The 13,005-nt window shown below is 41.7% G+C and overlaps 1 protein-coding gene across 2 annotated transcripts in view; it reads right to left on the reverse strand.

The window, feature by feature from the left end:
• LOC129354602 (semaphorin-3F-like) overlaps positions 1 to 11,946 on the reverse strand; it is a 74,052-nt gene extending 62,106 nt beyond the window's left edge. Inside the window, exons 1-2 of one of the 2 annotated variants that reach the window (XM_055024051.1) lie at positions 11,415 to 11,946; positions 9,293 to 9,451 (exon numbers count right to left, since the gene is read on the reverse strand). In XM_055024051.1, the coding sequence (XP_054880026.1) occupies positions 9,293 to 9,413 (121 nt within the window). In that variant the 5' untranslated portion in view covers positions 9,414 to 9,451; positions 11,415 to 11,946. The remainder of the gene's footprint in view (positions 1 to 9,292; positions 9,452 to 11,414) is intronic. The other variant, XM_055024059.1, reaches the window with a different exon arrangement.
• Between the last annotated feature and the right edge of the window lie 1,059 nt (positions 11,947 to 13,005).

Raw genomic sequence — 13,005 nt, forward strand, 5'->3', positions numbered from 1 at the left:
AAACATTTTAAAAATTGTGGGGTCTTTTGTGTTGTCAGCCAGTTTCATAAAAAGTCTTAATATCTGAATCTTAACAATATTTGGAAACTTTGAAGGACATGCTGACTTTAGGATTATTAAATGTTGATTGCTTGTTGTGGTTTTCTCACAGAATTTAGCATTTATTTTATTTCTTTTTTTTTTATTATTTTGTTATTTTACAGTATTTTAGCTTTTTAACCATTCTGTCAAGCACAATAATTACACAGCTAGATAATTAAATAATTTTAGCTAGCCGACAGGAAGGAACAAGCTAACCAAAAGGTGGGGACGAGTTAACTAACAGGTACTGCCAGACAAACCTCTCTTTCTGGTTTCTCACTCATTACAAGAATTTTCAAACAAACAAAGAAAAAAAAACAGAGTTTCTGAAATTGCAATTTGAAACCCTTGATAACTGGCCCACACCAGGTCTCAATATAAGGCTCATAATAAATGTTTAAACTTCTTTCACCAGACCCAACATCAACTAAATGGAGCTTCAAACGATCATATTTGGGTTATTCTGTGGCATTTAGCTACTTCTTAAAACTTAAGTAGATTATTTTTATGTAAAAATGTACGCAGAAGCTTCTAGAAATAAGAATTTCCAAACCCCCTGGCTGCAGTAGGATTGGAAAAGACAATAAACTGCAGACTTTGTCAATGGGTAAAAATAGAAAGCAACCATTCATAAAAAGGGAACATGGATGGGATTAGAAATATTTGCAATACCAATAAAGCCATGGTTGCTTTCTATTACTGCCACCTGCACTGCCATGTGCTGACCCACATTCATGTGTCATCCTGGTGGATTTTGGTCTCACGTGTGCTCGGTTACCAGGCGGAGGACGAGGAGGAGGAAGAGGAGGGAATGTGAGTAATCCTTCTGATGTTATGGCATTTAAAGGACTTTTACTTTGTACTGACAAAACCATGATTTCATGGCTGTGGTTGTGAATGAAGTCGTTTCCAATTTTATTAACACCAAGCCAGAGGGAGGTGAGAGGAGCGCGGCATTAATTCTCCCATTCTCTTTGTGGAGCAGGACGCGGCTCCACCCTCCGCTATAGAGCTGGCCTTTGTGGCTTTTCAGAGGGGATATTTTATGTTTGCAGAGATTCATGACCCTGAGCCTGTTTATTCTAAACTGGTGCTTACCTGTTGCCCGTTTGTCTAAGCGGAGTGTGAAAAGCTCCACGCTGAAGGCATTTATGTAAACAGCTCCAAAAGGCTTCGCCGCACATAGGATGTATCCTGCACACAGTGGATGCACTGGGAGTGGAATCGCACTCCAGCAGTTCAGATGAGACACTGGGTTCATGTGAGGTAGAAAGCTTACAATAGCAGAGGCATAGTAGTGGATTTAGATTTGAATCTGCTTAATGCACAAAGTCACATATGTCATAGTTGGAATGTGGGCCAAGAGCAATGATGTCACACTCGACACACAACCTGGCCTGGCAAAAAGAATTCCTCTGGGGAACAATTTTTTATTTTTTTATTTTTTTCACCATTTAGAAAATGTCATGTTTTCTTTGCCTCACAGTGTGATGCATGAGGAGGAATGTGCAAAGAGAAGAAGAAAAAAAACGAAAAAGAAAAGGTGGCACATGTAAATCAGTCGAGCACGTAATGGAGCCATGCTACAACAACCCCTGCATGACTGGGGAGTCCTGGAGAGGCAAGTGCCTTTCTCATGTTAATTCAGCAATTCACTGCGGTGATCGGAGGCGATACAAAGTGGGACGATCTGGTGGCTCTAAATCCGGATCAAATTAAATCAAGAGTGATGTCTTTACTGCTCTGTTTCGGGGCACGAAGCAGAAAGAATGACCATCACTGAGGGGGAATTTTTATCACGTTTCCAGGCACCTGGTAAAGTCATAGAAAACATTACAACACTTGTGTATAAACTGGTGGTGACTAGGGATGCACCGATCCACTTTTTACACTTCCGATACCAATATCTGAGATGTGGTCCAATGTAGAATAACAGCACTGAATTTACTGTCTTTTTTTAAACACAGACATAAATGTACTAAATTACAAATGTATGTCATATCTCGATGCACATTAATACACCAATAGCTTCACAAGCTTGGTCAAACTTGTAAAAAAACAAAACAAACAACTGATGTTTAGTTGGCTCGGTCAGCTCAATTTGGAGTAACAACCAATGAAAAATAGACATTAAAAAACTGAAACTGACAAAAACAATAGTTTAACAGCCTTCATAAAACATGCAAAAGTAAATGCAACAGACCTACTTCCAACTGGTTCAGAAAGTGTAAGTAGAAAATTTGAATATGATGTATAATAAATAATAAAGCATGACATCACTCAGAGCACAAAGCATAGAATTAGGCTGAGTAGATCTGCCTTTATGAATTGGGCACACCGTCACAGATACCCGATCTCAAATTTCTCTCCGTATCGGGACCGATGCAGATATTAATATCTGATTGGTGCATTTCTAGTGGTGACCATTCTCTGCCTGAAACCAGGTACAACAAATGAAACTATCTCATCTGACCTGTGGTCAGATGAGATCAGTACTGAACTTTATGGCCTGGATGCAAAACACAGAGAAGAAAGACTCCACACTACCCCGCACATGCCTGCCCCAGAGCTAAGACGTGGTGGTAGCGTCATGATATGGGGATGTTTTCTGGAGGAACATCTTCTTATCAGAAAAGATGGATGGAGGTAAATATGGGCATTTTGAAAAGACAAAAAGGAAAAAAAACTATTAGAGGTTGCAAAAAATTTGAGACCGGTACAGAGGTTCACCGTTCAGCAGAATAATGACCATAAACGTACAACTAGAGCTGCAGTGGAACGACTTGGGATTGCCGAAATGTGTCACTGCTTCTAATTCAAAGAAAGAGTGATCCAGAGCAGTCCTTATAATCATTTTTCTTTTTCTTTTTTTCACTCGAGCCCAAAACATGCTAAATCAATTTAAACCTCAGATATGCAATGTTTCAATTAGTGCTTTCAAAACAAACTACTGATTGCTTTGTTTGTTTAAATGATTATGAGCTCAGTTGCGCAGGTAAAAAACAACAACAAAAAAAACAACTTAACTATAGTAGGTCTGCCCACCAGTGGCTTACATCAAAGCATATTCCATGTGTTAGAATGGCCCAAAGTCAATTTGAGAATTTGCTGTGACGCACTAAGATTGCTGCTTAAAGACACTCCGCAGCCAGTCTGACTGAGATTCATCCGTTTTAAAAGCAGATCTGTCCACCACATTCGTCTGAAGATGCACAAACCTGGGAGGAACACACGCCCAAAAGACTCGACGCTTAACAGCAGCGACATGTGGCTCGACAAAAAAGCAACGACTCCGAAGGGCAGAGAACAAATGCGCACCACACATTTAGGGTTTTATTACCAAAATCGTTTTGAGAAACAATGCTGACTTTTCTTTTTACTGCACAATTATGCACTACTTTGTGTTGGTCTATTTCATGAAATCGCAATAAAATCCACTGATGTTTGAGACTCGCTTTATAAAATGGAAAACTTTTCCACAGATATAAATACTTTTTAAAGCCTTTAAAACTGCATTTTTTTTCTTCGCCCAAATGGTTTCTCTAGAAAGTTGTTTTTTTTTTGTTGTATTTTTTTACTCAGATCAATGAAACAGCTTCTACCTTCTGCAGCGTTTTGACGACGGAGTGCAGCGGGAAAGCACTTGAGCGGCATTGAACTGCATTACTTTGACTTTGCAGAAGTCGTGGATGTGTATTAGCTGCAAGACTGGGCACAGCTCAATAGTAATTAATTAACTAACTACCTAATATTTACAACAACAGAGACAAACAACAGGGCTGATCAATTTTTACCTGTGAGAGATAACTGGTTCACTTTCAGAAACTGAGGTCTGTTAAAGCCAACAGGAAGCAGCGTAATGCCACCCGTTGGCGCCGGAGCTTACAGGGTAATCGCCGTGTTTGTTTTAGCCCCCAGCATGCCGACAGTAAACACATCACGGCTGACACTGGGAACGGATTTAATAGGCTTGTTTAAAGAGGGAAAGAAAAGATTTTAAAGGCACAAAGCTTCATGGAGGGTCATTGAGTTTGCTCTCGTCTAAACTGTCTTTTTGAAGGGGAAAAACGAGTTGGCCCTCAGCGGGGTCCAGGTAGGTTTTTTTTTTTTTTTTCCTTAATATGAGCCTCTCGGGAGGCCTGGGGGTCCCTGACGACAGCGGACCTCTCCGTGAGTTTGCTCCACTCCCTCTGCTTATTGGAAACACCGTTTCCTCACCTGGCGGTTTTAAACCTGAGGAAACCTGTTCTCCCTCTCCTCAGCTTATTAGGACAGAAGACATGATCAGCCTGAACAAAGTCCACTTCCAAGACTCATCTGCCACACTTTATAAATATGTAATCTCATTAAAATGAGCATAAACAGGCAAATTTTTATTGCGTTTCCTATGTTCGCTGAGGGATTTTATGGGTGGTGGTTCTATGTAAATAATAAAAGGTGTTTTCCTGTCATAAAACAAGACCTGCACAGTTAAAGCAAAGCAATTAGGCTTCATGATTTACTTTGCCTGCTTTTAATAGGAAAGTGAGGGCTTCCCAGATGGAGGTCACGGTTCTTAACCTCATCCCTCAGCTACCGAGTTAATCAGTTTGAAACATGTGTTCAAAACAACCCTGAGTGCCACACGCAACTTTCACAGTGACAACCTTTTCTATCCATCCAGAGCCTTTCTAGCCTTTTCTATCCAGAGCAATCAATCTTGACTGACTGGAAACTTATGAACCGATTAGGAAGATCCAATACATAATAACAATAATAAGGGCTTCAAAAACAGCCTTAGGGATCAGATTCTCAGGATATGATGAAGTTTGCATTCATGGTACGAGTCTGATGCCAACTCAAAATGATATTCAGGATGAGTTGGGCCAAATTGGCTTGAGCTTCTGTGGTTCATCTAATAAGCATCCAGCACATCCAGCGCGTAGAAACCGAAACTAGAATGTGTGACATAAAGTCATCTACTTGTTAACACAGGCCTCAATAGAGGAGCGTGCAGCATAGAAGTTACACCACTTTTTAAAATACTGGTCTTAAAACGAAAGCAGTGAAACGTCACTTAAAATAATATGTCAGGTTTACTTCACTATTATTAATCTTAATTAGTCGGATTGGGATCAGACACAAAGCCGATGGCCTCAGGCCGGATCGGGTCGCCCTTTTATATTCTGTTCTATTTTTAGGCCTGATCTAAACTCTAAGCAATAACCTTGAGTGAAAAATACTTACATCACATGTTAACACCTCATTTAAAAACAAATGTAAAAAATGATGATGATCGTTTACTTAAAACCAGAAAAAACACATATCTTCCTTCTGCTATTGATATATTCTATCATGTTTACAATAATTAATATATATATATTTGTTTTACATAAATTGCTTGTTTTTTTGTTGTTGTTTGATCCATAAACCTTAGCAGAATCCCAATTAAATACATCAAAGTGACGAAATGTGAAAAAGTTCAATGGATTGTGAATATTTTCAAATGTTTTTCAAGCGTTTCCATCTGTTTGCTGCTTGAATGAGTGACGACACACATTGCCTAACTGCAGAGTTTGTGGCTTCGAGTTGCAGTATTTCATTCAAATTGGGAATTAACACCATTTGAATGAAATACTGCATTTCAAGTGGTAGCTCATCCTTTTAGCTGGTCTGCTCTTTATAAAGTAACATACATTTTGCTGACATTTGCGTGGCGTAACTAGCCCTCACGTGTGGCCAGCCTGCAAATGGCCACTTAGCAGATATGCTGCTCGCAACTCGCCAACTGTTGCTTTACCAGTGCCGCTCGTTTGGCTTTCACGCCATGAATTTCCGAATCTTTCTCAACCGAAAATATTTCTAAACAGCTGAATTTCTATTTTTTTTCTAAAGGAAGTAAAAATTTAGGAGCCCTCTTTAAGCAAGTTCACCAGCATTGTGCAGCAACATGAAGGGGAGGGACAATGTTGCATTACTCCACATTATTGTTCAACCCAGAAATTCATCTGCAGTCTCAATGAAATGACTTTAAACCTCAGGAACTGTACGAGGGAACATTGTTTGATGGTTTTAGAACTGGAGCTTTTTCAAACCTGGCTGAACCTTTATCCTATTAGCCGCCTCATGGCAACAGAGCAGTGCATATGAGCCTGAAATTTCACTTTTAGGAATTTTGCTAACCACTTGTCTGAAGGAAGGCAATTGATTGTCGCCTCAACTTGCAAATTTCATAGGAAAGTAACCAGAGAGCGTCGTCACCTCCTATTTGACCAGCCCATCATCCTACAAGGCAATAACCACAAACTTTTAAATTTGATGTCAATTCTATATTTTTTGCTTGAATCTAAACTTGGCTATTAATTATTCAGTGATAAATTAACACTGTAGAACTCCTGTTCTATAGTTTTTCTTCTGTTTTTGTGTAAATGCCACCACACAAAAACAGAAACCGTGCTACGCTCGTCGTCATGTTGCACTGCATTAAAGCTCCACCTCAGACCACTATTTTTTCCCCCAAACGGCTCAGGCAAAGAGGAAAAAATAAACTAAACTTAACACCTCACAGAGTGCGTCAGGGGAAGTGCAGCAAGCTTTCCAAGCTAAGGACAACACAGGCCTCTCAAAAAGCAATTAAGGCAGAGAGAGCCATATTATTGAATGGAGAGCAGGGAGTATTCCTCTGAGAGAAGCAGCAGCAGTAGACTGTGAAATTCATATTGACTAGAGAGGCAAACACACACAGGTAAGCAGCAGAGTGGAGCTTTTTCCTCTTGTCCACCACTGTAGTCTGCTGCTTTCAGGTTTATTCAGAATGATTTCGGATTCAACCAAAATTGCAGCTCCTTTAATCAGATGCCTCAAAGATTAAAGAAAAAAGGGCAATAGAACCCATCTCCATAAGATAAACACTGCATTAGGCAGAAATTATATCTGTTTTTTTTTTTTTCGGTCTGTTTGAAATCTGCTGAGCTCTGGACATGTGCTCACTGAAGTGTTAAATCCCACTTGATTAAAGCAGGAAAACGCCTTTAACAATGAGCTGTGCCAGTCCACTTAATTAAGTCAACTTGCACTACACCGAGGAAGCTCTGGGAAACGGAGAGCAAAGTAAACAGCGCGCTCCTGCCTTTCCTCTGGATGCTAATCAAAGACTTGATCAGCGTCCTGGGGACAGCACTCTGCACGACGGATCCCGGCAATTTGCTCTCAGTAATGCCAACCTTCGCCCGGGCGTCCCGGCGAACCCCCGGGAGGATCCCTGGAGAACCTCCAGAGAACCCTCCAGCGACGCGTCTCTTCTAATCTGCTCTGCCGCTGAAAAGCACACACACGCGTGAAATACACATTTACCTCAGCCTGACGGAGGGAGCACATAAAGGCCCAGCGGGTCACCGCACGCTCCTTGCTGACTCGCCAACCTTGGTGGTGCAAGTACTAGTTTGTGCAAGGCTGCTGCACATACATCAAGAAAAATGAATATTCTCTAAAAGAGAGTATTCACAATCTTGAGGAGTCATATACAATCGCCTTTGTGTCTACTTGGTCATTGTGTTTTTTAATTGTTTGTGGACTGTAAGCCAGAGGAAGCATCTGGTGGTTATTACAGAGCCTGAGGTCTGGGTAGGAGGGAGACGGTGGTGACGATGGGGGCCTTACAGGAATCTAATGATTTGTTTGCGGTCTGCTCAGTGTTGCTCCGACGAGGCTGTACAAGCTATTCCCATGCAAAACCCGTCACAACTCGAAGCCACAAACTCTGCAGTTAGGCAATGTGTGTCGTCACTCATTCAAGCAGCAAACAGATGGAAACGCTTGAAAAACATTTGAAAATATTCACAATCCGTTGAACTTTTTCACATTTCGTCACTTTGATGTATTTAATTGGGATTTTATTCGAGAGACACATACTAAGCAGTCCATAGTTGTGCAGTGAAAGGGAAAGAATGCTAAATTTGTTGAAGCTGGTTACTCTTGGGGGAAAAAAAAAGTTTCCCATGCATTCCTCTAAATAAAATCCAGTATTGGTTGTTGACTTCACAACAACAGAGAAAATTGTGGCAAAGTTTATAGCTAGCCTGGTGAAAACCAGCCCCTTGTTCTACGCTTTGCTTCACCCGGAGCACGTGACCCATCAGCTATTGAGAAATGATTGTTTGCTGGAGGTGTGGACTCTGTTGACATGTCAAATGATTGGATCAGATTTTTTTCCAATTGCCAATGCTTGACCATGACATATGAACTGTGCAAACTTGGTTGCGAAGGAAGCTGCACTATAAAGCTTGCTGGAAATTGCGTGCACTGTAATCAGCCGTCCCTCATTGCAAAGAAAGATGTCCAGAGTCCTATGTAGGGCTGTGATGTCTTAGCCAGCATTAACATGTCTTAAATATTCCTCTTGCTCCAACTTGAATCGCTCAACATTTGGAAGCTGGACCAACACGGACTGAGTGGCTTTTCTCCATTGCCAAACTACAACCATGGGCAGACTACAAATCTAAAGCAACACAGAAACTCTTGCTCAAAAACTCCTTTTGTTCACCGATTGGCCAGGATAAAGTGTAACTTGAGGAAATTTGAGATCAATGGGACATACATAGCACTGATGGGAGATGAGAAGGCAGTGCGTCAGAAGGAAATGATCAGGATAGTTTAAAGCAAGTTTAGATAAAAAACATTATGTCCAGCTTCGAAACACCTCAGAACAATTTCAATCCATCATGTGGACATGGAAAGTGTATGGCATAACCGCTAAGCCCAAAGGCACGGCTGTTCCTCTGCAGTTGGGCAAGGAGAGCGTTAAACACAAACAGAACAAGAATGGAGAGGCTGCAGAGATCCACAACTCAGGTGGGAAGGTCTGTCGAAGTACAACTTTCATGTGAACCTTGGTGTGGCTACAACACAACTGTGTTGAAAGAAAGCAAAAGAAGAAGGAAATGGAGAGACACAGACAGAAATAGAGGCTCTGTAGCAGAAAACTGACAATGCACACAACCCCAAACCTGAAACATGGTGTGAGCAGAATCACGCTGTAGGGAAAACCTGTCAGAAGCTGAAAGATCACAAACCTTGCATTTACTTCCATTTCACAGATATTTATTAGTTTTTATTTTATGAGTGCATTTATTTGTGGTCGTGAGGTAGAAAGGTACAAGGCCTAAGGGGTATAAATACTTTTATAAGACATATCAGATCCAGCAAAAATGAGGACAGAAGATTGGATTCCTACCTTTGAAGGAGATAAAGACTCTGGGTGCGGCAACTACTTCGTTGCTGCTGATTTGATTCCCCGAAGTCAAGCTGGACAGCACCAGGAGGACGAGCACCGTCCACATATCATCCAGCCTCATGGTGGACAAACCTCCAACGGCACGCTCTCTCTTTAAATCTGCAAAGACAAACACAAACATGTGAGAAGGGGAGATGCTGGCGCAACCATGCACTCCATAAAATCTCCCACAGAAAGTCTGGTTTTGTTTATCAATTTATGCGATGTGTCAAACCAACGGCTCCCAGGGGCCCCATCGACTGCTGCTTTGGGCGGCAGAGAGAAAGCGAGAGAGCTGAGGTGCAGGAATGACGCCCAGATTTTCTTGGAGTCACCATAAAAACTGATGAGCCCTGACAAAGGGGAGCCAAGCTTTTAGCGATGTGCACGCACTTCCATTTGGGAAAGATTATGTTTGTTTTCCAGAGTGTGACAAACCAGTGGAGAGAGAGAGCGCTCCGACTCTCCTGGGAGAAGGCTTCTTCTCCCCGCTCCGTCCAGAACGCATTCCTGCTTCATGACAGCACACGTGCGCTGCTGCTCCTGCCCTGTGATTACAGGTTTACCTAATGCCAGGCTACAACTGAGATTACTAGAAAGATAGAACTTTTTTTCTGAAATGTTCTAATTGGTGCAATCAAGACAATAAATGTTACTTGCTGCAGAAAGAACCAGATAGCTGGATTATAAATGATGAAAGAACTGACCAGTGCGCTTATATAGCCTTGAAAACCACTAAGAAGGGAGCATCAATTAATCTTAAGGAATGACTAATGGACACGAGGGGCGATTGCTGATTCATAACTCATAGATCAACAAAAAGACTCCATTCCTGTCCTTGATTAAACTTTTTTTTAGGGTTAGGGCTAATTGGGTTCATCCAGTCTCCAGTGTTTGGACCCACCTTCATAGACCTCGGCAGATCTGCGTGGGCCTCAGAGACGTGGGTCGATTTATGAGCATGCTGCAGCTGTTTAAACCTCAACTGTTTATCGACAATTTGTTAACTGTCCAGCTGTTTATTCGGAGACAGAGGCCAAGTCCTTATTCGCACAAGCACACAACATCAAACGGGGCGCTGCACCCCGAACCGACACTGTGGACTGTGTAAAGGACACGCACGCTTGCATTTTACTAGAGATGCACCAGATTGGTACTGACCAGTTTTGTTTCCGTATCGACTCGGCGGGGGGCCAGGGCAAACACTGAAAATCAGGATTTCTGTTTTGCTTGTTAAATGCATCAAAACTAACAACTCACACAATTTCTTGTTTCTAAACACATCACAACCACATAGTTTTTACACACTTTTTTATATCAATAGGGAAAAAAATTATAACATTTACAGTCTACTTATGATAGTCCTAAAGAAAATTTAAAAAAATGAAATCGGCAACTCAGACCTAAAGTAAATCAGAAATCTGATATCAGCCAGTAAAAGGCTGACTGGTGCATTTCTACATCATACTACAAAACCAAACGCATCTCCTCCCTCAGAAAGTACCATGCATTCAGACAATACAATCACATTTACAAAGCACATTAAAACCCACATTTGTCATGTGTGTTTTGTTTCACCGTTTCATTTTGCCTGATTCAGTTATTTCAAGACAAAACATGTTGGTTGATTCACGCTCAGTTGCTTCCAATTCTGGAGACAATCCACGGCGTTTGGCTTGCAACTAAAATAAGGGAAACGCAGAGAAAGCCAGGCGGGATGTTTCAGTGTTCCTGAGAAATAAGAGCTGTAGACTGAAATCAGAGTGTGACAGACTGGCAGCCTTGGCCACACATGGGAGGCAGAACTGTAAACAGTCTGGTGTGGTATTAGAGCGCACAATAAACTGCAGAGCGATTTCAACAAATACTCTCAAATGATCTTGTGGGAATCCATTCAGAAATTGATCAGAATCTCTACACTCTCTTTTTCTTTTCTTTTTTTTAATGAATGAGATTGTCATATTGGAAAACATATACATTTTTAATCAAGTCGGTGTTTTCTACGCGTTTATTAATTTTTATTTAATATTGTACATTATGCATAACAAAAGGGAATAATTCAAACAAGTAAAATCAGTCTTACCTCACAGCTTTCCGTAATACAAGTTCAGATCCAACCCTGCAAGCCACTGGAAAAGCCAATCCCAACAGATCGATCACTCTCTCTCTGTCTCTCTTTCTCTAAGCTGAAATCAATAATAATAGAAAATCCCTGCGCGGCTCTTCAGCGGCCCGTGTTGCGTTCAGGGGCGCGGTGGCGGGGCCGTCTGTGTACCTGCGCGGAGCGCGCGCGCGCGCTGGCCCCGGAGTTGTCAGTGAGCAGCCGGGGAGCGAGAACATGAAATGTTTCTCTAATTCATCATTGTCCGAGAGCGCGAGGCGAATACAGGCTCTCCTCGCACGAGCGCAGTCGACATCTCGTGGGAGAAGTGGTGGAAGAAAAAAACAAAACAAAAAAACACACACAAAAAAAAGACAAGCGAGCAGAAAAGGTACAAAAGGAAAAAAAAAAGTCCCCGCGGTAGAAAGGTAAGGTCCGACAGCGCGCTGTGCGTGGCGCGCTGGAAAGTTGGAAGCTCCTGTGTGACTGTGGGGGGAGAGGCAGGGCGCTAGCAGGTGGATGCGGAGGCCCATTCGCCTGTGAACACACCCACGGGGCGGGCTGGAGCGTACCGAGCCGCCCCTCGGTCTCGGTCTGCCGGGGAGCGATACAATTCACCGCCGCAGGCTTTCAGAGCTGCGCGTGCGAGCAGAGAGTACCAGAGAAGAAGTCAAAGTCATACCTCCACCTGAGGGAACCAATCATGTTGATCCTCACGTGAATCTCGCATCGATGACAGCTAAATAAATAAATAAATCCAGAGATTCTCGCTGTTACCTTTCATTAGAAGTGCTGGACTTCCAGAGTATTTAGCCAACAGGAAAATGTCCCAATTTTGCTTCTGAACTATTTCAGCTCAATAAATATGAATTGTTTTTATTTAGTTGAATATTACTTTTAGGTACATTCGGTGTTTAAATGCTGTAATATCAACTGCACTTTTTGCTGCCCTGTTAAACTGCTGCCACATTAATTAGTCGGGCTGTCTGCTCCATCATGCAGCCTGCCACATACTCATCATTACAAATGGGTTGAAAACCGTAACTCCTGAAATGGCAAATATCACATTGTGATTGAACATATGAAACCCAAATAATGATCAGCCTCTCCATCGTTAATCTTAATAAAAGTGATTGAAGCTAAACATGTAACAGGAAGCGACTGCCATATTTGTAAGATGGCTGATGATTGGGAATTGCAGTTTTGGAGGCAAACTCCATAGAAAAGAGTCTCTCTGTTGAAAACAGTTTGTCTGAAGTTCAAGTATTGAAGTCTTGGATTTAAAGGGGAAAAAATGCCAATAAAGGATAAGGGAAATGTAGCTTACTTAACTGTCTGCTGCACCCTGAAGTTATTTTCTGTTGCTTTTTTACTAGTTGCAGTCAATGTAAAAATAATTTTTAAAAATGTTAAACTCCAGTCACATGGGATGAAATGCAATGCCAGTCTTTTCGCTGGAAAGTTCTTTACCATACGAGGTGCACATCTGGGAACTCTAAAGAAATAAAGTCTTCATACATCCCAGTAATAAACACAGTTGATTTACTTTATTTATGTAGAATTTGGCTGCAGC

The sequence above is a fragment of the Poeciliopsis prolifica genome, unplaced genomic scaffold (assembly GCF_027474105.1).
Source record: "Poeciliopsis prolifica strain line A6 unplaced genomic scaffold, Auburn_PproV2 SCAFFOLD003, whole genome shotgun sequence".
NCBI lineage: Eukaryota > Metazoa > Chordata > Actinopteri > Cyprinodontiformes > Poeciliidae > Poeciliopsis > Poeciliopsis prolifica.